The 25,204-nt window shown below is 43.9% G+C and overlaps 1 protein-coding gene across 16 annotated transcripts in view; it reads left to right on the top strand.

Annotated features, from left to right (window-relative positions):
- TGFBR3 (transforming growth factor beta receptor 3) overlaps positions 1–25,204 on the top strand; it is a 205,532-nt gene that overhangs the window by 80,049 nt on the left and 100,279 nt on the right. For 15 of the 16 annotated variants that reach the window (XR_003434347.1, XR_003434346.1, XM_027114314.1 and 12 more), the window contains exon 3: positions 10,517–10,701. Coding sequence is in view for 14 of the 16 variants with exons in the window: in XM_027114314.1 (XP_026970115.1) it covers positions 10,517–10,701 (185 nt within the window). In the remaining 2 variants the exon portion in view is untranslated. Of the gene's footprint in view, positions 1–4,453; positions 4,647–10,516; positions 10,702–25,204 lie in introns of those variants that run through there. The other variant, XM_027114316.1, reaches the window with a different exon arrangement.

Genomic DNA, 25,204 nt, shown 5'->3' with positions numbered 1-25,204 from the left:
TTTTTCTTTCTTATCAGACACCAGTTTACTAGAGGTAAAAAAGAGAAAAGAAAACAAAAGGAAAGAAAATTAGTTTAGCGACTATCTTAAGTACAAGTCGAGGTCTGAGAGACAAATTTGGTGACGTTATCCCTCAGGGTTAATGAGGAGTGGCTTTCCAGCCCTGCAAGTTTCACTTTACCATAAAATGTTGCATTAGTAGGAATTAAATTATAATTTTTATTGGTTATGTACCTAAACTGAATTTAATATTTTGACTCCAGATCAATTATTTTCCTTTTAATAAAGAAGTATACTTAAAAAACCCTATTTTGTGTATCTCAAAAACACAGTACGAGAAAACAGATTTCATTTTCTTCCATCCTCCAAATCTTCAGATTTGTTCTTGGTCCCTGTGCTGAACCATTTAGGCAGTAACATTCCATAAGTTCTAATCTCCTCACAAATGAATTCTGTAGCTGGTTTTCCCTTCATTCCCAGCTTCCTTTAGACTTGTCAAAAAAACAGGAACAAGTGCACCATCTTATTGATGGAAAGTAAATGATGAGAAAGTTGACCAAGATGGTGCCAGATTACTGTCTTTCTAGATTGTGGGAATTCCCTGGAGGCAGAAACATGGTCTGTTCTCACCTTTGGGAGTTGTACTTCCAGATTGTGCTCAGAGAATAGGAATTTTTACCCTAATACTGAACATAGTTTTATTTTAATCCTTCCCAGGGCAATTCTTAGAAATAATTTTTGGGGAGTAATGGCTAGGGAGTAGTATGAGAACATCTTAGATATTTTATTAATCATTCTGAAGGCTCATAAAGAAAACATTTTTTCAATTGGAGAAAATATTTTCATTCATTTATTTCTCCCCCCCAGGGGGCTTTATGTCTCTAATAGTAAATGAAATTTGTAAAGTATTTGCATGTATAGGATTTCATTTGATCTATGAGTCGAGCCTGTCATAAAGTAAGAGAAAGAGAGATTATGGGAATCTTAAAGACAAGGTCAAACAACTAATAGTTGGCAGACCTGGAATTAGAATGCAGTTCTTGGATCTCCTGGTCCAGTGCTCCTCCTGTACCAGTATGTCTCCAATACAAGGACTCTTCTCTTGCAATGCCCAGTGGTGACTTCTGGGGCGTGCTCCTTCTGCTACCTTTTCTCTTCAGGTTATAAAAAAAAATGAAACAAAACAACCCCACAGCGCTTCCCTGGTGGTGCAGTGGTTGAGCGTCCGCCTGCCAATGCAGGGGACACGGGTACGTGCCCCGGTCTGGGAAGATCCCACATGCCGCGGAGCGGCTATGCCTGTGAGCCATGGCCGCTGAGCCTGCGCGTCCGGAGCCTGTGCTCCGCAACGGGAGAGGCCACAGCAGTGAGAGGCCCGCTTACCGCAAAAACAAAAACAAAAACAAAAAACAACCCCACATCCTCACAGAGTTGCGTAAATCCCCTCTGATACTTTTCCGTTGTATAGTGGTATCTTGCTTAGATGGAAGAGTAGAGTGCCTTTATAGCTTGGCACTTCCCAACACTTGGAGAATTTAGATTCTTAAAGAAGCTCTGCCCACTGTTTCCCTTTGAACATTTAAAGACACAACTTGAACACAGGAAGTTCTTCAACATGGTTGCACCATGATTTCAACACAACAATATGCAGCTATGCACTGGCTTTTGGCCCAAGAAGTTGGCGGTTGACTTCTTGGAAGAGGGTTGGTTTGTCAAGAGAAAGGTTTGGATTTAGATATTCACTTGGAGAATGAATGAAACTATGATAAGATATGCTTAAGGAATTGTTCTGTTTTAAAAAAAAAAATCTGGCTGTTTTTTCCTGAGAAATCCACAGTGCAGGTTTTAGAACGTTGTATATACACTCTTCTGCCTGTCTTTTTCTTATCAAGGATAAGGTTCAGCCGTAAGCCAGGTTTTATTGTTGAAAAACCCAGGTGGGAGCTGCGGTAGAAGGTCCCCCTTTGGATTTTAAAGGTGGTGCATTCCACAGCTCCATCCCCAAGGAGCCGTAGCTCCAGTGAGTTGTAATGTAAGATGGTATAAACACGAACATATGTTGTGTACACTGCATGGGCTTGGGGCCTTCCAGGTGCTTTTTCCTGGAACTTTGTTTTCGCATCATATCCTGATGCCTGTCACATTCCCTCTCATAAAGCTCAGTTAGAGCCAGGCTGTGCTATTGGCTGAGAAATCACCCTGGGTGTCCTTTCTTACAGATTCTTGCATCCTGTGGAGGTAGAAGGGATTTTCAGCTCAGGGGCAGAGTAGATCCTGCGGTGCCAGGCCCACAGTCTGTGGAAGTTTGTCCCTCTTCGCAGCTGACAGCATTGCGGAAGTCCCTGTGGGACAATAACAGAAACCCTTATTAACCAATGGTGTTGTTGGAATAAAATCTCCCCACTGAAGTGTCTTGGTCCCAGGCTATAATGTTACCCCTTGATTCCCTCTGCATCTTTACCACTTTTATTACAGCTGAACACACGCTCCTCATTAGTACTCTGGGCGATATGGGGAATCAGTGTGCTGGAAATTATGTGGAATAGGTACCAGATGTTTGTGTCAACTTGGTATGCATTGGTGTTTAGAATGCTTAAGGATCCCATTTATTAAATGTGAAAATGACTTACTATACCTTCCCCTAAACAATAACTCTCCCCCTCCCCAACCCCCAATATTTTTCTCTGTGTTGCATGAGGTGTGATATTAATTTCTTTGGGGACAGATTAAATTTAATGTGTGTGCAGCAAATGCATCTGTTCCCAAATGCTTTGTCTGCATTTTGTCAAGTCTGAGGGCTGGCCTACAGCCAGTGGGGATGTGGGGTTCTGTAACTGAGACTGGAATGCTATGTTGCAGCTCAAGGATATAATGAAAGGGTGAGTCCGTTTACATTTTTTTCTTTAAGTGGAACTGGGAAGTTAGACATTCGTGTTATAGCCAGGCCTTAGGAACATTTCCCATGTGTGCAGATAAGCAGGCATTAGTGAGAAAGAGGAAGACAGTTGGTAAAATGAGAAATGAGCTTGTGCTTTCTCATTAAATTTATGAAGTCTTTTAAGTCAACCAAAAGGTTGCAAGTGTGAACCAAGCAGTTTATTTTATTATATTTTATTTTATTAGACATGAATTAATGTCTGTGTTTGGCTAAGGCATTGGCCTGTTCATCAAGTCCTGAGGTGAAGGAGTGGAGAGTGCAGGGTAGAAGCAGGCAGTGCCTTGTCATGGGAAGAACTTGGATCTGGAGTCTGAGAGACCCCAGATTCGAATCCCACCCTGCCACTTACTGATGGTATGTGACCTTTGGTGAGTTGCTTAACCTCTCTGAGGCTCAGTTTCCACCACTGTAAAGTGGGAGTTTTAGCACAATCTTTACAGTGGTGTTACGAGGATTAGAAACAGTATGTACACAGCATGTAGCTCAGAGAAGGTGCACGATAACTGTTTTCATGAAGAATTAAACCCTCGCTTATCACAGGGGTCCCACCATATGCTTCACAGTGTTCCTCCAGGTGGCCCAGCTGCTGAACAGAGGGCCCTGCTTGCTGAAGGAGGCCACTTGCTCAGGGCCACCTGGTGAGTTTCTCACCACAGGGTTTACTTGAATTTGTGCTGCCTTCAGGGCAGTAAACGTTTTTGCTCAATAGAAGTAGCATCTTGTAGATGAATAGGGGCTGTGTGTCTGTCCTGGTGGCCAAGGAGGGTGTACTGAGCAGGAAAAACAGAGTCTGACTTAAGTTGGGTTCTTTTGGGAATTACCCCCAAAGAATTCTGGACAGGCCATGTACTAGATGTCTGGAATAAACAGAAATATCCAGATTGGGAGGCAACAGTGAGGAACACCTCTGGGGGTGTGTTACTGTCAGGAAGCACTTTACTGAAATATTCACCCAGCTCTGTGGCTCGTAGCAATTTACTTATAGTGGGAATAATACCTGTTCTACCCACTTTACAGAATTTCTATAAAATGCTTTTTAATTATAAAGTACAGTGCAAGGTTAACAGGAGTGTTGCTTATGAATATTGTTGCTTTCAGCCAGCATTTCTTTTTTTTTTTTTTTTTTTTTTTTGGCTGCGTTGGGTCTTCATTGCTGCGTGTGGGCTTTTCTCTAGTTGTGGCAAGCGGGGGCTACTCTTCATTGCGATGCGCGGGCTTCTCACTGCAGTGGCTTCTCTTGTTGCGGAGCACGGGCTCTAGAGCGCAGGCTCAGTAGTTGTGACGCACGGGCTTAGTTCCTCCGCGGCATGTGGGATCTTCCCGGACCAGGGCTCACACCCATGTCCCATGTATTGGCAGGCGGATTCTTAACCACTGCACCACCAGGGAAGTCCCTCAGCCAGCATTTCTTTCCGCCGTCATCTGTGCCCTGTTGATTCTTACTGTGGTAAAGTAGCTTTTGCTGTGCCACTCAGCATCATCGCCAGAGCATGTGCTCACTTGCCTCTGGAGTGTGGGGGAGAGATTGCTCAGGGGAGGAAGGGCTGTGGGTTTCTAGCAGTGGCCACAAGAGAAGCTCCCAGCCCTCTGAGGCTGTCAGTGAGAGCCTACACTAGCAGAGCTCACAGGTCCCAAAAGTGAGGAGGACATGAGTCAGGTCGGGTTTCGGAGCATGTTTTCCTGGTTTCGGAGCCTTTGTGACTGTGAGGTACTGTACTTGGGCCCTGTGGTGGTCATGTGAGAATCACGGCCACCTGCCTATTTCAGGCTTGTGTGGTAGAGCCTGGGGAGGGGATCAACTCTTCCCGGGTGGAAGCTCTTCTAACTGGAGTTGGATCTGACATTGTGTGGGCAGCCCGTTGTAGACACCACCGTGAGGCCGGTAGGGAAGGATGGGAGACCAGTTTCTGGAGGCAGGCCGTGGCTGCAGGAGAGGGGCAGGAGGGCCTGGGGGCTGACCCAGGGGGTGGCAGGATGAGGCTGGGGGTGTGCTGTGCTATGGGAGAGGGAGGATTGTTATGCCACCTGGAGAGAAGGATATTGCCAGACCGTGTTTGGCATGAGAGGACAAAAACAGGTTTGCATTTCCTGCCTTCTGTGACATTTGAGGGTAGGGAAGCCCTGATGAAGACTTGATTCTTAGCAACCAAAAACGTCACCTGCTCCAGCTCATGATCGATTTTTTTCGCTTTACCATAAGATTGAAGCTTTGGCTACTAGGTAAAGAGTCGAAGGAAGAACTCTAAGATAAAGTCTCCTATTGGTATGAAATCCTTTGCACATGGATCACCTCATTGTTCTTTCCCTTTTCCTCTCTTACTCCCTTCCGTCATTAATATTTGAGTGCACACTGTGTGCCAGACATTATGCTGGGCTGAGGGATACAGCAAAAAACAGAATGATTGGGTTCCTTTCTTTTGCGGTATTTGTAGTCTTTGGGTGTATGCAGACGTTAAACAAATAATTGCACAAATAATTATATAAGTATAACCACATGAAGTGCAGTGAAGAGAAATAGAGAGTATGAAAAATGTATATCTAATGTTGTAAAAGAGGTAAGAGAAGCTTCCTTGAGAGATCTGAGTAGGAGTTCATCACACCAAGGCAGAGGAAAGGGATAGGAATGGTAGGGAAAGTGTTGCTGAAAGAAACCTTGTATGTGCAGGTCCTGGTGGGAAGAAGGTTGAAGTAAAATAAAGCCTGTATATTAATGAAGGCAGGTCAAGCTGTAAGTGTCAGAAAACTCAAAACAATATTGGCTTGAATAAGAGAAAAGTTACGTGTGTTTCATATTAAAAAAAAGAAAAACAAAAAACAGTTCAGAGCTAATTCAGCAGCTCCATGTTCATCATGACCCAGGCAACTTCTGTCTTATTGCTTTACCTGACTCAGCATGTTGCTTCCATCTTATGGCCTAAAATGGCTGCTTTAGCTCTGTTCATCACATCTGTATTCCAACCAGCAGGAAGGAGGAAAGGGCAGAAGAACACAACTCCTTCCTTTCTTAAGAAACTTCTTAGAAATTGCATGTGTCACCTCTGGTTACATATTATTAGCCAGAATTTCATCACACGGCCATACCTAGCTGCAAGCATTAGCTAGAACTTCCAGTACAATGTTGAAAAGGAGTTAAGAGAGGGGATGTCCTTGTCTTGTTGATCTTAGTGATCTTGATCTTAGTGAGAAAGCTTTTAGTTTCTCACCATTAAGTACATTAGCTGTGAGATTTTTTGTACACGTTCTTTAGAATAGAAGTTCCCATCTGTTTCTAATTTGCTGAGATTTTTTAATCATGAATGACTGTTAGATTTTGTAAAACGCTTTTTATGCTTCTATTGATACGATCATGTGATTTTTCTTCTTTAGCCAGTTAGCGAGATAGATTATATTAATTGATTTTCAAATGTTGCATACCTAGGATAAACCCCAGTTGATTGTGGCGTATAATTCCTTGTATACATTGTTGGATTCGATTTGCTAATATTTTGTTGAGAATTTTTGCACCTATGTTCGCAAGAGATATTGGTCTGTAGTTTTCTTGCAATGTCTAGCTCTGGTATTAGGGTAATGAGTTAGAATGAGTTAGGAAGTATTTGTTCCGCTGTTATCTTCTGAAAGAGATTGTAAAGAATTGGTATAATTTCTTCCTGAAATGTTCAGTAGAATTCACCAGTGAGCCCATCTGGGCCTAACATTTTTTTTTTTTTTTTGGAGTATAGTTGCTTTACAGTGTTGTGTTAGTTTCTGCTGTACAGCAGAGCGAATCGTTTATTCATATACATATACATATATCCACTCTCCTTTAGATTATTTTCCCATATACGTCATTACAGACTATTGAGTAGAGTTCTCTGTGCTTTATAGTAGGTCCTTATTAGTTATCTATTTTATATATCGTAGTATGTATATGTCAATCCCAATTTCCCAATTTATCCCCCCCTTCTCCCTGGTAACCATAATTTTGTTTTCTACATCTGTGACTATTTCTGTTTTGTAAATAAGTTCATTTGTGCCTTTTTTTTTTTTTTTTTTAGATTCCATATATAAGTGATATAAGTGATACGATATTTGTCTTTCTCTGTCTGACTTACTTCACTCAGTATGACAATCTCTAGGTCCATCCATGTTGCTGCAAATGGCATTATTTTGTTCTGGGCCCAACATTTTTTAATGAAAACTTTCACTTTACAGAGATACTAGCCCTGGAGGCAGGTCTGAGTCTGAGGCCTTGAGCGACTGGGGCAAGCTTAGAAGGGTTACTTACGTTCATTGAACTCACTTTCCTGTTCTTTACAATGAGGATAATACGACCTCCTTATGGTGGTATTGAAAGGATGTATAGCACGTAGCACTGCCCAGCCTCTAGTGAGCACTTAATGGGAGCTATTTATTTACTTACTTACTTATTACTTACTTGCTTACTTTCTTTACTTACTTACTAGACCAGACTGACATTGTGTGTTGAACTGTTGAAGGCACCATGTCTTATATACCCTTGGAGGATGGGGTAGATAGTTCCTGTTTTTTTCCTTTTCCTTTCCTTCCTTTCCTTCCCTTCCCCTCCCTCCCTTCCTCCCTTCTTTCCGTTTTCTTTATTTCTTTCTTTCTCTCTTTCTTTCTTTCTTTCCTTTCTTTCTTTCTTTCCTCCTTTCTTTCTTTCTCTCTCTCTCTCCCCCCCACCCCTTCCTTCCTCCCTCCCTCCCTCGGTTCCTTCCTTCTTTCCTTCCTTTCTGGGGCTTTTTGGCTTCAGGATGTATTAATCATATGTTGAACTTTTTTCTTTTTTAAACTTGGAGGACAAAAAATTCATCAAGGCACCTCAACAGCCAGCACTACTCTAGTGTGTCTGACGGTCAGGGACACTCTATACCGAGCATATTTAAACATTGACCCCAGTGGGTCTCTGTAAAGTGCAGCTCTTCCGTCACTTGATCAGAGTGAGCCTTGTACATTGCTTTCTCTTTTTTTTTCGACCTTGGACTGACTTGTATAACACATGGCTGGAGCTGCAGCCCATAAAGTGGGGGTCTGCCCCATCTTAGATTCTGGTAGGACAGAGAACAGACACTCTTAAGGCAAAGAGTGCCCATTTTCGGTGCTGGGGGCATCCCCTCTCTGATTCCCTCCACCTTTGGGTAAGACCTTATCCTCTGGTTTGTTGCCAGTGAGTTTTGCTCTCGCCCAGTGTGGAGATGAGTGGTGTGGTGACTTAAGACCCTAATGGGTGATGGTGGTATGTAAGGAGGAGGGCAAGTCAAGCAGATTGCAAACCTTTTGCAGATGTGTTTTAGGTGGAACTATAGTCCAGTCAGAGCTTTGTACATACAAAAATGGAACTGAAAAGTATTTTTATTTGTGCTTAATTTGTGATAATGGGAAATTCATGGCAGGAGGCTGTGAAACCAATTCAGAAGGGTTTCTTAGTGTTGGTAGCAATAGCCACAGCAAGTCGCCAGGGTCAATTTCCTCTGCAGGTCTAGAGCCCAGAGCCCGGTGTAGGAGTAGGAGACTTCTTCTGGAGCTCTGGGCTGTGAGATATCTCACTGTGACTGGTGCGGGCAGGAGGAGTGGGTGGGGGCACCTGCTCATCCTGCTTGCCGTGCTTGGGGAATTCAGGGAATCCTGCGTCCAGTACCTCCTGACTTTGCTGCCGTGACATCTTCCTTTACCACCTCTGTTTCTCAGAAAGCAGCCGGGCGCAGGAGAGCAATACGGAGGGTGGCAGTGATTATTTGAGAAGGTACATACTTCATTTCAGATAACAGTTGATAACTGTTATCAACTTAGATAATTTCCGTGAGTTCTGAAATAGACTTGCACACCAGGTGGGGTATCTGCATATAGCACAGCAAGTGGGGATACAGGATTGTCTGGTTTGAACTGTATTTGCATTTTAGACTGGGGCTAATTCCGGAGAGTATTTTTATTATGTAGAAGTCAGGAAGAACTACTTGGAGTGCATTCAGGTCTTTTATCGGGTTCCATTTGGAAGGTCGGGGTTTAGGATGCTGTATGTTCCAAGTCCCAGTCCCCTCAGCTAATTGAGGACAACACCAAGCTTACAGAGGTATGTGAGGTTTAAGTATCGCTGAGTCCCTTTGATTTCTGGATGTCCTTCCCTATCAGTTCAGCTAATGTATGTCACACCACTGTAGCAATCTGTTTCCCGTTATTAGCTGCATATAGCCAAATCCAAGTCCCCAGAATGGGGCCCTAATCACTGATCAGAGAGGGGGCAGTGTTTTCTTTAAGCTCAATGATTCATTTAATAAATATGTTTTGGGCATTTCCTACACGTGAGACACTGTGATGGGTGCTGAGGATACAAAGAGAGTAACCCACAGCTGTCAGGGAGGTCCCACTGGGCTGGCAAAGACGGACATATACACTGGTGGTTACAGTGTAGAAAATGAAACAGCCGAGACAGGCAGAGGAATTATGGGAGCACAGAGGAAGTGCACCTTCCTCAGCTTGGGATGTTTGTTTTGGGGGTGGAAGTAGAGCGGACGAGGAATTTGGGAAAAGGAAACAAGCTTGAATAAAGACATAGAGTGAGAAACATCATGGTATGTTTCGAGACATTTAAGCCACGTGGGGTTCCTGGAGGCGGAGGGCTTAGGCTGGAGAGCTAGGAAGGGGCTAGATCAAGAAAGGCCTTCGTGTTCCAGGTGAAGGAGCACAGACCAGCAGTTCTCAAGGGACGGGACGTAACTGCAGGGCTGGGCGGGGCAGGTCTTTGCATCTGGAATAACCATTCAGTTGAGGACCACCCTGGGTTAGGTGAACCTCGTGTGTATGGAAGGAAGCTCGGAGAGCTTGAGACCAGAGGCTCCTTTCAGGAAGATCTGTAGTTGTCTAGGGACGGAGACAGTGAGTGCTGCAGGAAGTAGAGACGGGGAGGAAAGGATGGATTTCAGATTTAAGTTCTGATTGCTTAGAGGAAGGGAGAATGAGGAAGCAGGAGCCAGGCATGCCCAGGGTTCTACTTTTTCTGTCTGAGGCTCTGCTCGTATCCTGCCTCTCTTGGGAGGATCTTTCTGACCTCTCTCAAACTTTGCTGTACAGCTCTGGCCCCAGTTGCCTCTGCTCATTGCATCTTGCTTTTGTATGTTCTTAAGATTGTTTTGCTTTCCCTAAGAAGGGGAAGCATTTCGAAAGGTAGAATCTGCATCTTATACCTTTTTGGGTGCAATTTTAGGTGTCTAATATTTATGCATAATATCATTGGGGCTTTCCACAACTTATTCTATTTATCTCTGGTTTTCTTCTAAGAGGGGAAGGAAGAATTGAACACATGTCAAATGGGAACTTTCCTCCATCCAGAGGAATACATTCGTGGCTTGTGTGTCTAAAAGGGAATTTAATCAAATACACATCAAAAGTATCCAAAAGGAGTTTAAGAGATTGGGATTTTACAAGAATAGACTAGCTTTTTTGCCATTTAGTTCTGGAAACAACTCACCTGGAAAGGCACCTCTGGTGGGTTGGCAGTGACTTGTATATTCAGAACAATTAATTTAATCATGGCACAATTAATTGCGGATTCTGAGGGGTTCATGTTTGTGATTCCCTCTGCAGGTCCAGAGCCCAGCACCCAGTGTGAACTGTCGCCTGTCAATGCCTCCCATCCGGTCCAGGCCTTGATGGAGAGCTTCACCGTCTTGTCGGGATGTGCCAGCAGGGGGACGGTGGGGCTGCCCCAGGAGGTGCACGTCCTGAACCTCCGCACTGCCGACCAGGGGCCCAGCCAGCCACAGAGAGAGGTAGGCGCAGGTGCCAGCTTTCTACCCACTGCCCCTAGGAATTTGTAAAGACATTTTCCTGGATGAAGAGTCCTTTTCTTCCTTTCTGGGTTTAACGAGGATGCTCATGTATGAACGTAAGTGGGGAGGAGGACACAAAGTACACTCAAGAGACAGAGAAGGATTTCATTTAATCCAGAAGGATTGCTCTCTGGACTGGGCAATTCTAAGACTTCGCTCTAGAGAGATTTTTCAGCTTTTCAACTTTCCTGGTCCCCCTCCCTGCCTCATAGTGGAAAGAATGTTCTTAAGAATTTCATTTTTAAAACATGGTTGTGAAAAAACAAAATAAGGTGCCATTTCTCTGTTATTGTAAAATGTCTTCCTCAACTTCTCCTGTGCCCTGTCTTTCATCTTTCTTTGTTTTGTCTTGTGGACCTATTGCTCCTGCAGGATGAGTCAGAGGAAACAGAAACACTCTGGAATAAGGATGGCAGTACCTTGTATGTGCATGAAAGCACTGGGGGTGGGTAGCTCCTTATGTTATGCAGGCAGCTTCTTGAAGACTGTGGTGGTCTTGGTGGTGGTGATGATGACCCAAGCTCATAGTGACTCAGTATTTCCTCTATCCTCAGCCCTGTTTGAAGCACTCGTACACTTATTCCATGAAGTCCTATTACTACCCTCAATTTACAGGTGACAGGCACAATGGTAACTCACTTGCCCAAGGTCATTACCATAAGAGAGAAATGGTCTCCTCTTTCTTGTGGCTCAGAAATGACCTGGGTTGTGGATAATGGTCCCCCTGCTTCTTTTAAGATAACACACAGTTGTCATTCTTTCTGTTTCTAAGCTTCTGTGTCAGAAATGTTATCACTCAGTTATTAGCTCTTCAGGAAGAGAGAAACCACAATAAACCATGATCACAGTGAAGTGTAGAAAAACTAATATAGAGCAGAATTTATCTTCGAGCTTTCTTCTGGTCAGGAAAGTTAATTTCCGGAACTGTTTGTTTATGTGCCTCAACCACTCTTCTTTTTGGGGGTGGGGGGGTGGGTAGGAATAGGAGAGGTGAGGTGTGCAGAAGGAAAAGCAAACTGATTTTAATCTTGTGAAAGTGTGCAGAGTTGGCTCATTTCAAAGACAAATCATCTAACCTTTCCAGCTACATTGGAAATTATCATTAATACTCTTGGTTGCTTGCCATTGTTGCTGCAACACATATTTCAGGTTGGATTTCTTTATCCCAGTAATGCGTCTTTAATTCTTAACTTATGGGGGAGAATTTGGGTGGGAGGGAAAGGAAGGGAGGAGGAAGTGCAGTTCCTATGAAGCCTTGCTGACTCCAGCAATTCTTTAGCGGCAATAATTACTCATATTATATATGCTCTCTCAGAAGAACCAAGAAAGAAAAGCAAGTCCGAGCGATTACAGAAGCGGCAGAAATTCTGCGTGCTAAATTGTGCGGTACTGTTGTTGATTCTGAAAATAGATTCACATAAGACGACTGAAGCAAAAGAAGAATACCTCAAGGAATGACAGCAGAGCTCTCCCACACTTATATTGACTATGTTAGATCAAAATAGACATGGCTCTACTGAAGATACGGAAAATTAGTTGGCGTCAAGGGACGTCGTACGTTCAGTGAAGAGGTAAAGAAAGTGGGCCTACGGGGGATAGTCTCTAAATCTTGTTTAAAAACCTGAACAATTAAGTATCTCTCATGTTCTTCACATGTGACTCTGGAGATACAGGACTGCAGCCATGCCAACAGCTTTTTAAAATCATTCGAACTGTATGACCCAGCAGTTCCACACCTACGTGTATACGCAAGAGAAAGGAAAACATACGTCCACATAAAAACTTGTCCACGATTGTTCACAGCAGCATTATTCATAATAGCTAAAAAGTGGGAACAACCTGAATGCCCATCAGCTGATGAATGGATAAATGAAATGTGGTACATATATCCATACAATGGAATGTTATTCAGCAATAAAAAGGAATGAAATACTGATACGTGCTGCAACATGGATGAACCTTGAAGACGTTACGCTGAGTGAAAGAAGTCAGGCACAGAATCCACGTGCTGTCCGGAGTAGACAAATTTATAGAGATAGAAAGTAAACTGGTGGTTGTTTAGGGCTGAAGAGCAAAAGAGAGACGTGGGGGCTGACTTTATGAGTACAGTGTTTCTTTTGGGGGGACAGAAATGTTCTAAAATTAAATTGTAATGATGGTTCCACAATTGAATATGAATCTAGTAAATACCATTGGTAAATGTCAATACATGTGACTAACCAAAACCCATTGAGTTGTACTTTTAATGGGTGAATTTTATGGCATGTGGATTTTATCTCAGTAAAGCTGTTAAAAAATGAATGCAACCTGTCGGTATATTAATTACCCATAAAATTTACCTTAACTATATCCACTTTTTTTTTTTAAAACTAGGATTGCTTCCTCTTCCAACCTAAACCCATTCAACTCTTTCTGATATTCTCAATGGATAACTTGATTTTTATAGATATGCTATTAGATATGGTCTGTGCTAAAAATCACAGCCAGTCCGTTCTGGAGGTAATAGTGGGAGGACCAGAGGCAGCCTTTGTGCATGTCTCTACGAAATATTAAGGGCAAATATTTTTCAAGATGAAATGATAAATGTTGTTGCTTATACATTAGAAAAGAATGCCCTACTGGCTCCAAGCCATAATTACTTTGACTCTTATGACCGAAGTCGTTGTTTTTCATGATGTCCTCCTTAAATGTGAGGGAATTACTAAATCAACCCTATCCCCACTCCCCGCCCCGACCGGCTTGTTTTGGTACAGGATTAGCATTAAGATCTGTTATAAATCATCCCTTCTCTAACATTTTACTAAATTCCTACCTCCCGGGCGCCTGAAGCTTCCTCAGCTGAGGAGAGGCTGCTGCCTTTCCTGTGTGGCGGAGGTGACAGAGCCTACACCTGGAAGTCATAACCTCAGCAGGTTGACAAGATTTGGGGAAACAGTTATACTTAATTAGACAAACAATTTTATAGGCCAGCAGAGAATTTGTATCAGAAACATACTTGATACAATCATGTATACAAAGCCCCCTGTGGCAAAGCATGGTTTTGCCATTGGCTTCCCTGCTGGGTTCTCATCAGGACAGCACAGACCTGTAGTTGTATTTTTCATCTGAGACCACACCTCTCATGTGTAATCATTGGTTTTGGAAACAACAGTCCTGGAAGTGAACCGGAAACTGGAAAAAGACTCTTTGGCGACAGAGGAGGGCAGAAGAGGGTAAACAGCCCTGAGAGACCAACTTTGTCTTTTAGAGTAAGTGGGGAGATGTCATCGGCTTCACCCTGTGAAAACCAGCTGCCTGTGCCCTTTAACTTCAAGGTAAAATGTCCCGCCCCTCCCTCACTTCCTGCCCCTACTCTGTTCTGACTACCGCTCCATCCCCTGCCCATACCCCTGAGTTCAGTCCCTCTGGGTGTTTCCTGATTCCTGAGAAGGGCTGTAGCACCACCAGAGGCTTGTTTACAGTAACATACGTTCATTAGTTGCTGGAATGGCAACAATTTTGTTTCCGATCCTCTAATTTTTATTGTGACCTGCTTTTTCCGGGCGATGCTTCTTTTCTATTTCCCGTCTATCTAACTGCTCGCTTATTATGAAAAGCCCTTAGTTAGCAGTACGTATGTGTATAACAGCTATGGACGTTTAAATTTATGTATTTGTTTTGACATTGAAGAAGCGACTGTTAATGGGCGTGCCAAGCCAGCGACTGGCTGTAGGGGTGGAGTGAGGATCTGGGAGGATCCATGGTCATGGGAAAGGGGCCAGGTTTAATAACTTTATCCTCACCCTTCAGAAAGCTCAGAACCATCCATTCTTGTATGTATTTACTTATTCTCTGCTTCATTCCAAAAAGGGATTTGGGATGGGCTTACAACAATAGACATACCAAGAATGTAAGCAGAAAAGCAAAATGAGGACAAAAGGGAAGTGCAGTTTGCTAGCCATATGCGTTCTGTGGTGGGTACGACTGGGTTTGAAATTTGGCAGGCTTCTTGGCAGGCAGGGCCGCGTGGGATATGCGGTTAATCACACATGTGAGTCCAAGTTACTTTCCCTTGGTGCCTTCCCTGAGGACTGTGGCGTACAATTGTTCCTTCCCTGGTTCTGTTTGAGGGCGGGACAGACCACAGTTGGGAGAAAGAGAAGGAAGAAAACACAGCCTAATGCTAACGGTTCTGCTTGCCTCTTAACAGCTCCCGTAGGCCCCAAATAACAGTAACAGTGACCACAGTGGTGGTGAAGTACCAGCTGTGGGCTAGCCGCCTGCCCGGCACCTGTGCCGTCGCCACCCATCCTCACTGTCGGCTGGAAAGGGAGGGAGGCCTAGGGAGGTTTCACGGCAGACCCTGGGGCACGCAGCCCACCTCTGAGCCCGTGTGTGACTCTACAGTCCAAGGTTTTCCCACACGTCAGTCCACTTCCCTTTCACCTTTAGCTCTGACCTTGCTCTCAGCTATGAAACCTGCCACCCTGTCTCACTTGGCTCAACCTGTTCCACGAGGCAGCAGATCTCTCACCGAAGGTTTGGGTTTCCTGCATAGGCTCGTGATAGCTCTTTCTGATGCTCAGAGTTCCTTTTCGTTCCCTTCCTTGTGGCTTTGGGGCAGTAATGAGGGTGATTTTTTGTGTGGCATTGTCTCTTTGTTCCTTTCTGACTTAGAAGATTATCACGTCAAGTGTCAGTAATTATAAAATGCAGGACTCAGCTCAGGAGCCCTTGCACTCTATGTGGTTGTTAATCCTACACTAAATGTCACCTCCCATCTGTTTTTCACAGTTGATCATTTTCCTCCCCCCACCGCCACCCCAAATAAAGCTTTCAGCTGCCTCCACAAAAAGTAACTCACCTGTCTTCTGCTAGTAATCCATGACTTGTAACCAAACTTGCTTGAATTGTGTGACAAGGGAGAACAAACACATTAAGGGACTCTTCCTGCTATGCGTGAAACGCAGGACCTTCAGTGTGTGGACTTTGCCAATCTGATTTGACATCTTTTTTTTTTTGCGGTACGTGGGCCTCTCACTGTTGCGGCCCCTCCCGTTGCGGAGCACAGGCTCCAGACGCGCAGGCTTAGTGGCCATGGCCCACGGGCCCAGCCACTCTGCGGCATGTGGGTTCTTCCTGGACTGGGGCACGAACCCATGTCCCCTGCATCGGCAGGCGGACTCTCAACCACTGCGCCACCAGGGAAGCCCCTGACATCTTTTTTGCTTACTTTGAGGAATCTTGCAGTTCAGGGATTAAACATTTTGGAGAGCCCTACTACCTACCTACTTACCTATCTATCTATCTGTCGTCTTTCCCATTTCCACAATATTAGTAAGTTGACAACTTCTCTCTTTTTGTTCCCCTTCCCCTCAGTTATTAAAAATATAATGGAACAGTGCAGGGGTAGGGGGAATGGGTGTGTGTCTTATCTTTACCCATCACAACTAAAAGGACTGATAAAAAATTTCAAGACTTGTTTTTTGGAGAGCATACACATGAGAGCAGGAATACCAAATGAACACTAGCACACTAGTTACCTTCCTTCTCTTATCCGGGACATTTTCCCCTCTGCTGTTATTCATGAATGACTTTCCAGTGCTAGTCCTGTGTATATGCTGGGGAAAAAACCTCAAACAAACTCAAGGCTATTTATATTTCAGAGATCTTGTGTGCAGTGTGTGCTAGTAAGCAAGCGTCACAGTAAACTCCTCACACACAGACACTATATACTGATGAAATTCAGTTACTAAACAAACACCTTCCATGTGTAAACACTGTCTGGTGTTTGTTTAAATGGAAGTTGTTTTGGAAATCACCCCAGGCTGACAGGTAAGGTTATCTTTGAACTGGCCGTTTTGTCACAGACCTACAGCAGATTTATGAGAAAGTTACACCGACAACGAGGGTCACGTTTCTCTAAAGGCATTCATCTCTCTTTCTCTCTCTTTCCCTTTTTCTTTCTCTCTCTCCTCTTCCCTCTCCCTCTCCCTTTCTTCTCTCCTCTCTCCCTTCCTCTTTCCCTCTCTCCCCTCCTCCTCCCTTCCCCCACTCGTTTGACTGTTGTTCTGGAAATTATTTCATTAACTTGAAAGGCCGCTGAACCTGGCTCTTACATAGGATTGGAGGCCCTAAATGAATAGGACAGTCACATGATTTAAAACGAGTTGCCACTTCACTTGAAGATACTCCGTGCAGGTTAAATGATGGCAACCTGCTGCGCAGTATGAAGGTGCCAGGCTCGGACTGGACAGAGGAGCAGTCAGGCCGTGGGGTGGGGCTAGCCAGGCCGCTAGACCTCCGGCTGCTGTTTCCACGGAAGGCAATGCAGGCCGGGTAGAACTGGCTACGCCAGTCATTGATGGTTTCTAACACGTTGGGGCAAGATGTTCAATCTGAAGCTACAGCTAACTTTCAAATGAGAACTCTCCAAAAACCCAGTCTTGGAATCTTAGAAAAAAGTGAAAGCAGAAATCAGAGCGATAATAGTAAACATCGAGATATAGCAAACAAATTAGGACACAAGAGGAAGCGAAGAAGTTATAACGTTCCTACCAATACGCTGGTTAGCCATGTGGCTTCAACTTTGCCATGTATCACAGTAACGTTGCCCTGGGAAAGCATGCCCCCTGTCCCACAGGAGGACTGAGCCTGGCTGGACTCTGCCATTTTAGCATGAGGTAATGCCAGTTATGTTCTTTGCTGGCTGGGAGCTGACACACTGAAAGAGCCTCTCTCGTTATTGCCTCTTCCCCAGTCTGGAGGAGAGGCTGCCTTGACTCCTTCTAAAATTTGTCCAGCAGTAGCATTTTCCAACCAGTGTGGTGTTTGTCTTTATGGAGGTTAGGGTTACAACCCTGACCCATACTGTTGTTGCCATGGTAACTTCTCTTGACTTTTAAAAGACTGTATAATTTCCCAAAACTGTCATTAGAAAATGTTTCTAACATTTTCTAGGAGCACCCTCCACATTTGAAAATGTGACTTTTCGGAGAGTATTTTAAGAAAGCAACAGACCAAAGTAAGGAGCGGGTGTGCAAATCTGAGACCCTGATGTGCCGATTGGGCAAAGGCCCAGTTTGTGTTGCAGAGTACCCAGATATCCAGCTTGTATTTTCTTGTTTCCATTGCTGATTTGCTACCTTGACATTTTATTTGAGAATGTCAATTTACTTGCTAATACCTCTGATTTAAATGCCCAAATTCTGCAGAAGAATTTATTACTTTCAAGAGTCCCACTCCTCACTGTGTTTTCTAAATATTCTGTGAAAATTAGACACATGTTTAATTATTTTACTTTTCCTTTCTCCCACAGTGAAGAGGCCATGCGTGAACTTGGCCCTGCTGATCGCCTCTCTGTACTATCTTGTTTCTCTTTTCCTCGCCTATCCCACACCTTGAAGGAGTGAATCTGTGTGTCCTGCCTTTCCCTTCTTTCCTCTCTGCAACCTGACTTCTGCTCTCCTGAACTAGTCTCTGGAGATGCCCTTTTGACCCAACTCATAGGATGCTGGGACTGGAGAGGTGCCCTCGAGACAACCTAGTCCTAACCACCTTGTAGAGCCAGGGGGTGAAGCGATGACTTATTCACCGTCAAACAAGAATCGGTGCCAGTGCTGGACTGGACCCCGGGGACCCTGACTCCTATCTCAGAGTTCTTTCTACCGCCTAGTTTTTCTGTTTCTTTCCCAACTGGTCTTTCTTCCTTCTCAGGGGTCTTGACTGAAGTGCAGTCCTTGGCCCTTGTTTTCCCCTGTCTACTCTCCCTGAGGTGGCTTGTTTGTTCTCTGGATCTGGATTGTCACCTCCATGCCAGCAACTCCCAAAACTCTCTCCAGGGTCTCCAAAGCTCCCTGCCTCTCATGTCTTACCTCAAGCTCCCAGGTGCCTGAGCTGTGCTGTGGAGGAGTGGCTATCAGTGTGCTTCTACCTGGTGTCAGATAGAGGGCTGACTTCAGCCCTGTCACTTCCCAAGCGTGTGACTCTGGGGGAGTTACTTAATTGTCTGAGCCCCAGTTGCCTCATCTGTAAAATGGAGATGATAGTAGTTTTTTAGGGGGTTCACTGAGGATTGAGAGATGTCTCTGTGGCCCCCTTAGGGCTGGCATGTGTGCCTGGCATACAATAAACAATCAAACACTAGCTCTTTTCTTATGTCTAAAATTGACTCTAAGGACCTTTCTAAGCCGGTCTTCTCCTTACCCCCATGCTGGTTTACCAGTACAACTTCCCCGTCCCATCAATGGCACTGCTACCATCTGTCTGGGCACTTTTGAACCATTCACTCAAACCTTATATTTGGTCAGTCACCAAGTTTTATTGACAGTCCTCTGGAATTTCCCGAATTTCTACGCTCCTCTCCACTTACCTGCAGCTCCTTAACCAGTATCCTGGGACTGGTGCCTCCAGCGTTAGGCACTGGCTCTTTTGGTTCAGCTTGTGGACCACTTCATAAAACTGATTTTCTCTAAATAATACTCCTATAATTGATTCATTTGTCCATTCCTTTACAGACTTATTCAATGAATTATTCATTGAGAACCTACTGTATGCTAGGTAGACACTCTGCTGGACTCCTACTCATCTTTATATCTTCAGCACTTATTGGGGGTGGAGGGAGAATAAGTTTAATACAGTGTGACAAATAATATGACCATTATTTGTTATAAAATTAACAGAAGTTTGCAGGAGCCCAACAGAGGGAGTGGTAACTCTATCTGCAGGGGAGGGAAGGATCCAGAAGAGAGCATTTGATGAGGGGCTTGACAGTCAAGTAGAAGTTACTGGGCAGAAGGGAAGGGAGGCTTCAACATGCACAGAGGGAAGAGCAAAACCATGTGTGGAGGAAAGTTCTTCCTTGTACATGGTGTGGCTGATGTACAGATCAGGGAGTGGCAAACTATGGCCTTTGGGCCAAATCCTGCCTGTTGCCCGTTTTTGTATGTATGTAATTTACATACCATAAAGTTCACCTGTTTAAAGCATACAAGTCAACGGTTTTCAGTGTATTTTATAGACTTGTGCAACTACCACCACAATCTAACTTTAGAACATTTTCAGCACTCCCAAACTTGGTACCCATTAGCAGTCATTCCCCAGTCCCGTTGCTCCCACCCCTGCCCTAGGCAACCATTAATCTACTTTCTTTATAGATCTGAAATTCTGGAGATTTTTTATAAATGGAACCACACAATATGGGTGACTTTTATGACTGGGTATCTCACTTAACGTAATGCATTTGAGATTCATCCATGCTGTAGCGTGTATTAGTTATGTCATTCCTTTTTATTCCTGAACAGTATTCTGTTGTATGGCTGTACCACATCTTGCTTATCCATTCATCAGTCTGATGCTTGTTTTTGTAAATAAAGGGTTTTTTTGGGGGGGTGTAAATAAAGTTTTATTGGCACATAGCCATGCCCATTTGTTTATGTATTGTCTGTGGCCCCTTCCTCATGACAGTAGAAGACTTGAGTAGGGTAACAAGACTAACAAAGCCCAAAATATTTAGTCTGGCTACTTGCAGATAAAGCTTGCCAACCCCTGGAATAGAGGATGGGGCAGTGATGGGAACAGTGATGGGGGCGAGCTGGGGCCTGGGAGTGGAAGATGAGGCTGGAAAGGCTGAACAGGTAAGGATTTGGACTTAATCCTGTGGATCAGTGTTTCCCCAAGTGTGTGTGGGACGTGAACCCCCTGCATCTGAATCCCTTGGAAATGCTTAAGTGCAGATTCCTGAGCCTCACCCCTGACCTTTCAGCTGAATCTACTGCCCCACAGCTTTTTCTTAATTCCACCTGAACTTCTTTCTTAATTCTCTCAATCCTGGCCATGTTTGAAGCCCACGCGTTAAGTCTTAACTCTTCAGCACACCCTTTCCTGATTCCTTTTTCTGCCTCCATTTCCCTCTTTTCTAAATGTTGCTCTGAATTCCTCCCCTCTCCCCTTCCAGTCTGAGCTTCTGCAGAGTATGGGATTATATGTTTTCTTGTATTATTCGCTGCTGAATCACCTGTGTTAATCTTGCGCAGTCAGCTGGTGAGTGGACTTCTTAAGGCCAGGAGCCAAGTTGGACTCTTTTGCATTGTAATATTGGGCTTTTGCATAGTGCCGAGGACGTTAAAGTATCACTGTAAGTCTTCTTAAGCTCTTCCCCTTTTCCACAGTGTACTTTTATTTGATTTCATTATATCAGTGGACTTGGTGTTTTGTCCCCAGTCCCCCTTGACTGCTATAGCTGAGCAGGTGTCCTCCACTTTGTATTATGGCTTTGATTTATTTTTTCTAATTAAATCTCATGCTACTGCAATTTACTGTATATTCTCCAGATCTCTGTGTCAGCCCGTTTCTGAGTTTTTGTTACAGTTTTCTTTATTTTAAATATTTATTTATTTATTTGGCTGTGTTGGGTCTTAGTTGCCACACACGGGATCTTTAGTTGCACCATGTGAACTCTTAGTTGCAGCATGTGGAAACTAGTTCCCTGCCCAGGGATTGAACCCGTGCCCCCTGCATTGGGAACGTGGAGTCTTAGCCACTGGCCCACCAGGGAAGTCCCACATTTTTCTTTACTCTTATGGATTTTAGTCCTCTGCTAGTACACTAGTTAGTCCTTTCCCTCAGATGGGTAAAAGCTATAAATGGCTTTTGACTCCATGCTACTCCCTTGGGTAGCTCATTTGAGTTGAGCCTGGTTTGAAGTTGGGCCATTGAGAACAATCTGTCCTCATGATGTAGGCGGTGATTCCTGGCCAATTCTTAATGTTGCTGGAATTAATTAAACTGATTCCTCCAATTGAAAGAGGACATTTTACTCTACGCTGTATCATTAAATTCTTAATAACTTGATTTTTTTATTTTGTTTTTTTGCTCAAAAAAAGCACTTAAAATATCCCTGCCTGTATAGTAATTTGTTCCCTGTTTAATGTGGCTTTTTCCTTTGTTTACTCTGGACTCAAGTCTTTGTAGCTTGTTTTCTAAGTCAGCTCTGAAGTTGCTGGTCATTGGATTTGGCAGCCTTTTCAAGCTTTACCCACCAGAACCCTACAGGAAGTTGTGTGTCGGCCAGAAGAGTCTGTTTATTTAAAGCATGGTGTCCAGCAGAAGCAATCCATTTATGAGGGTCTGGTCTTAAAGATACAGGAATCTGAATTTGTTTGGAAGACCTGCTGCTTTGGCTTCCATTGCAGTTGTGTGCTCTGTGCTTTCCTTTCCAGGCTGCCCAGGCACCTCAGCTAGACGGGTGGTTAATTGAAATAGCCCTTTCCCTGAAGCTCCTTGGCCTTGTCTGAAATACTAAAACATCAACACCCAGGTACTAGATAGCCCTTTTAAACTCATAAGAATGAGGTTAATTTTAAAGAAATCAATTGTCTTTCGTTAGTTTAGTGCCATTTGCTAGTATTCTGATGGGATTTTGCTCTGCGTGCACTCCTGAGTTAGAATGCTAAAACTCAGGTGAAATGGCTGTACTTTTGACTTCTGGGGACTGTTCTTTGCCCCCAATCGTCAGGCATTATCTGGGTTCTAGTCCAGGACACCCTACAATAGTGCTTTATTTATTTATTTTTTTTAAGATTTATTTTATTGAAGTATAGTTGACTTACAATGTTGTGATAATTTCTACTGTACAGTAAAGTGATTCAGTTTATACATATACATACATTTTTAAAAAATTAATTAATTAATTAATTTACTTTTGGCTGCGCTGGGTCTTTGTTGCTGTGTGAGGGCTTTCTCTAGTTGCGGCGAGCGGGGGCTACTCTTCGTTGCAGTGCGCGGGCTTCTCATTGCGGTGGCTTCTCTTGTTGAGGAACACAGGCGCTAGGCGTGCAGGCTTCAGTAGCTGTGGCACGTGGGCTCAGTAGTTGTGGCTTGTGGGCTCTAGAGCTCAGGCTTTGTAGTTGTGGAGCGCGAGCTTAGTTGCTCCGTGGCATGTGGGATCTTCCCCGGCCAGGGCTCGAACCTGTGTCCCTTGCACTGGCAGGCAGATTCTTAACCACTGCGCCACCAGGGAAGCCCTATACATACATTCTTTTTCATATTCTTTTCCATTATGGTTTATCACTGGATATACAATAGTACTTTATATTTACGGCATTTTCCACCTGAACTACAGAGTCCTTTGACTAGATCTAGAATTTTTACATCCCTTGGTGGAAGAGGCAAATTGCAGGTAAGATTTGGCTTCTTTTGAAGTTAGAGAGACTAGATTAGGTGTTACTGGGTCTAACGATAAGCAAGGAGAGCAAGCTATAGGATTCAGGATCACTGTAATAGCCTAATACTTGCCTAGAGCCCAAATACCACACTGTGCACATTAAAGTTTAATCTTTATTTGTTGATACAGGTGTACACGCATCTGATTCTTTTTGAATTTGCACAGCGAGTTGGTGATGTGGCTGTAGGTTTCGTGTGCCTAGCACCTATGCACTGATTTAAAGGGAAGCTGCGTTCATATCTTAAGAGGTGAGCCCCCCACAAGGCCTCACTCCTAGGGATGTAAGTGCATATGCAGGTGCCTTGGGAGAAAGGAATAAAGAGATATGGCAGCTGCTGAGAGGACTGAGAAGTGAGAGGCAGAGGAAAATGAGGTGTCGCACTTCTCAGCTCTAGTCATGCTCCTGTTGTCTTTTCTGGTCTACGGTTGGATGTTTTGTGAGGTGGAAGTTTTATGAGATTCCTACCTCAGAATAGCTCCTAAAGAACCTTGACTTTTCTTGAAGTCTTTGGTAAATTTAAACCTTAATGAAGTTAAAAACAATACTTTACACATTTCTCTCTTACTCCTCCACATTTCTCTCTTACTCCTCTCAGCCTCAAGTAGATAGACATGTAGGCAAGGCTTTCCTTGGGAGAGAGTAGTTTCTGAAGATAAAGGAGAAAGCTGAAGTCTAAGGGAGCCCAGGGTCCATCTGGACACGGACATGCAGGCCTTGGTGTGAGACATATGTCTCCTTTGCTTGCCATGCTGAGTCTCAGATTTGGGGGTCTTCCAAAATCCAAGGCGACTGAAGAGCTTAATTTCCAGTGGAGTCATGCGTGGGCATTTTGCCTCCGTCATCTGCCCCAGAGGACTTTTGGGGGCCAATTACCCTGCCTTCTACTCTGAACACCCCCCAGCTTGTCATCTGGTGCAGCTGACCAGAGGGCGCGTGTTCCCCAGTGTGAACTCTTTCTGCTGAGCCGAGAGGCCTTTAGAGGCTTTGCTGCTGGCCCTTTATTGCTCTTTGTATGTTGTTAGTGCATGTGTTGCTGTTTCTTTTGTTTCCTACCTTCATATGGGTTGAAGATTCCACCCTTTTTTCCCTTATCACCCCTGGTTGTTAAGATAGTGAGAATCTCAGTGAAATGGTAATCTTACCATTGTGCACAAGTATTTCTCTGAAAAGATCTTTTTTGTTCAGTTTTAATGCCGATAATATCTAATTCCCAGTGTTTTAGTTGGAAGCTGTTCAAATTTCCCAATTCATAAAATCTTTCAAAGCCTACTCCAAGTTACTTTTTCTTGATTCAGTTCTCCTCCTTTTTGCATTTAAAAATAAGCCTATTTCCAAGTAGGGAAATGACCTATGTTTATTAGAGACCGGAATGATATGGACCTCTGATTTGCTGTGAGGTTTTTTTTTTGATGTTTTTGGAGCAGTGTACAAGGGTAATTTTTAGTCCTCTTTTTGCCATGTGTTCTTATACGCATTTCCTAAACACTTTCCCTGGCTTGGTACTATTACTGTGTATATGTCCTACATGTGTTTCCTATTTTTGATGACTCACACTTACGGTACTCATAAAGATTTATCCTTTATCTTGGCTCTGAGTAATGAGCACACTTGCACATTTCCAGCAGAGATGTGAGTTGGGACTTTTGCATTTAATCCTGTAGGATAGGCCTCTTGAAGGCATAGTGAAGGAAGCATGACATATTCATCTAAGGTTCTACTCACTTCTCCTGCCTGAGGAAACAGTCAACTCAGTTTTTGTGAATTTATTAATTTGTGTTTTCCACGTTTTCTTTTCCCTTTGCCCCTTTTAGCCATTTTACTGCTTATGAGCGAGGCCACCAGAGGGTGACTAGATGGAACAAATGTGCTACTCCTTTTCCCTGTTGGTAACTATGTTAAAGAGTTTGGTGGTGGAAGAAATGGAAATCATTAAACTGAAATGATATCTGTATTACATGTGGCAGCAAACATCCAGGGGGGGCCTTCTTGGGTTCAGATAAACACTTAGACCCAAGAGATTATCACAGGCCACAGGTGGCTTCAGACTACTAAAGGATATAGGGTAGGGGCTGCAGCTTGGAGCAGGGCATCATGGCCTTCCTCTTTTTTTTTGATGCTTGCGGCTACATACACATGAGTTTATACAGCCATCTGGAGTGCTCCAACTGATGGCTCAAATGCTAGATCTACATGGTGTGTGTGTGTGTGTGTGTGTGTGTGTGTGTGTGTGTGTGTGTGTG

The sequence above is a fragment of the Aethalodelphis obliquidens genome, unplaced genomic scaffold, assembly GCF_003676395.1.
Source record: "Aethalodelphis obliquidens isolate GAN/ISIS:26980383/991018 unplaced genomic scaffold, ASM367639v1 scaffold13, whole genome shotgun sequence".
Taxonomy (NCBI): Eukaryota; Metazoa; Chordata; class Mammalia; order Artiodactyla; family Delphinidae; genus Aethalodelphis; species Aethalodelphis obliquidens.
This window is presented reverse-complemented; position numbering and strand designations above follow the sequence as displayed.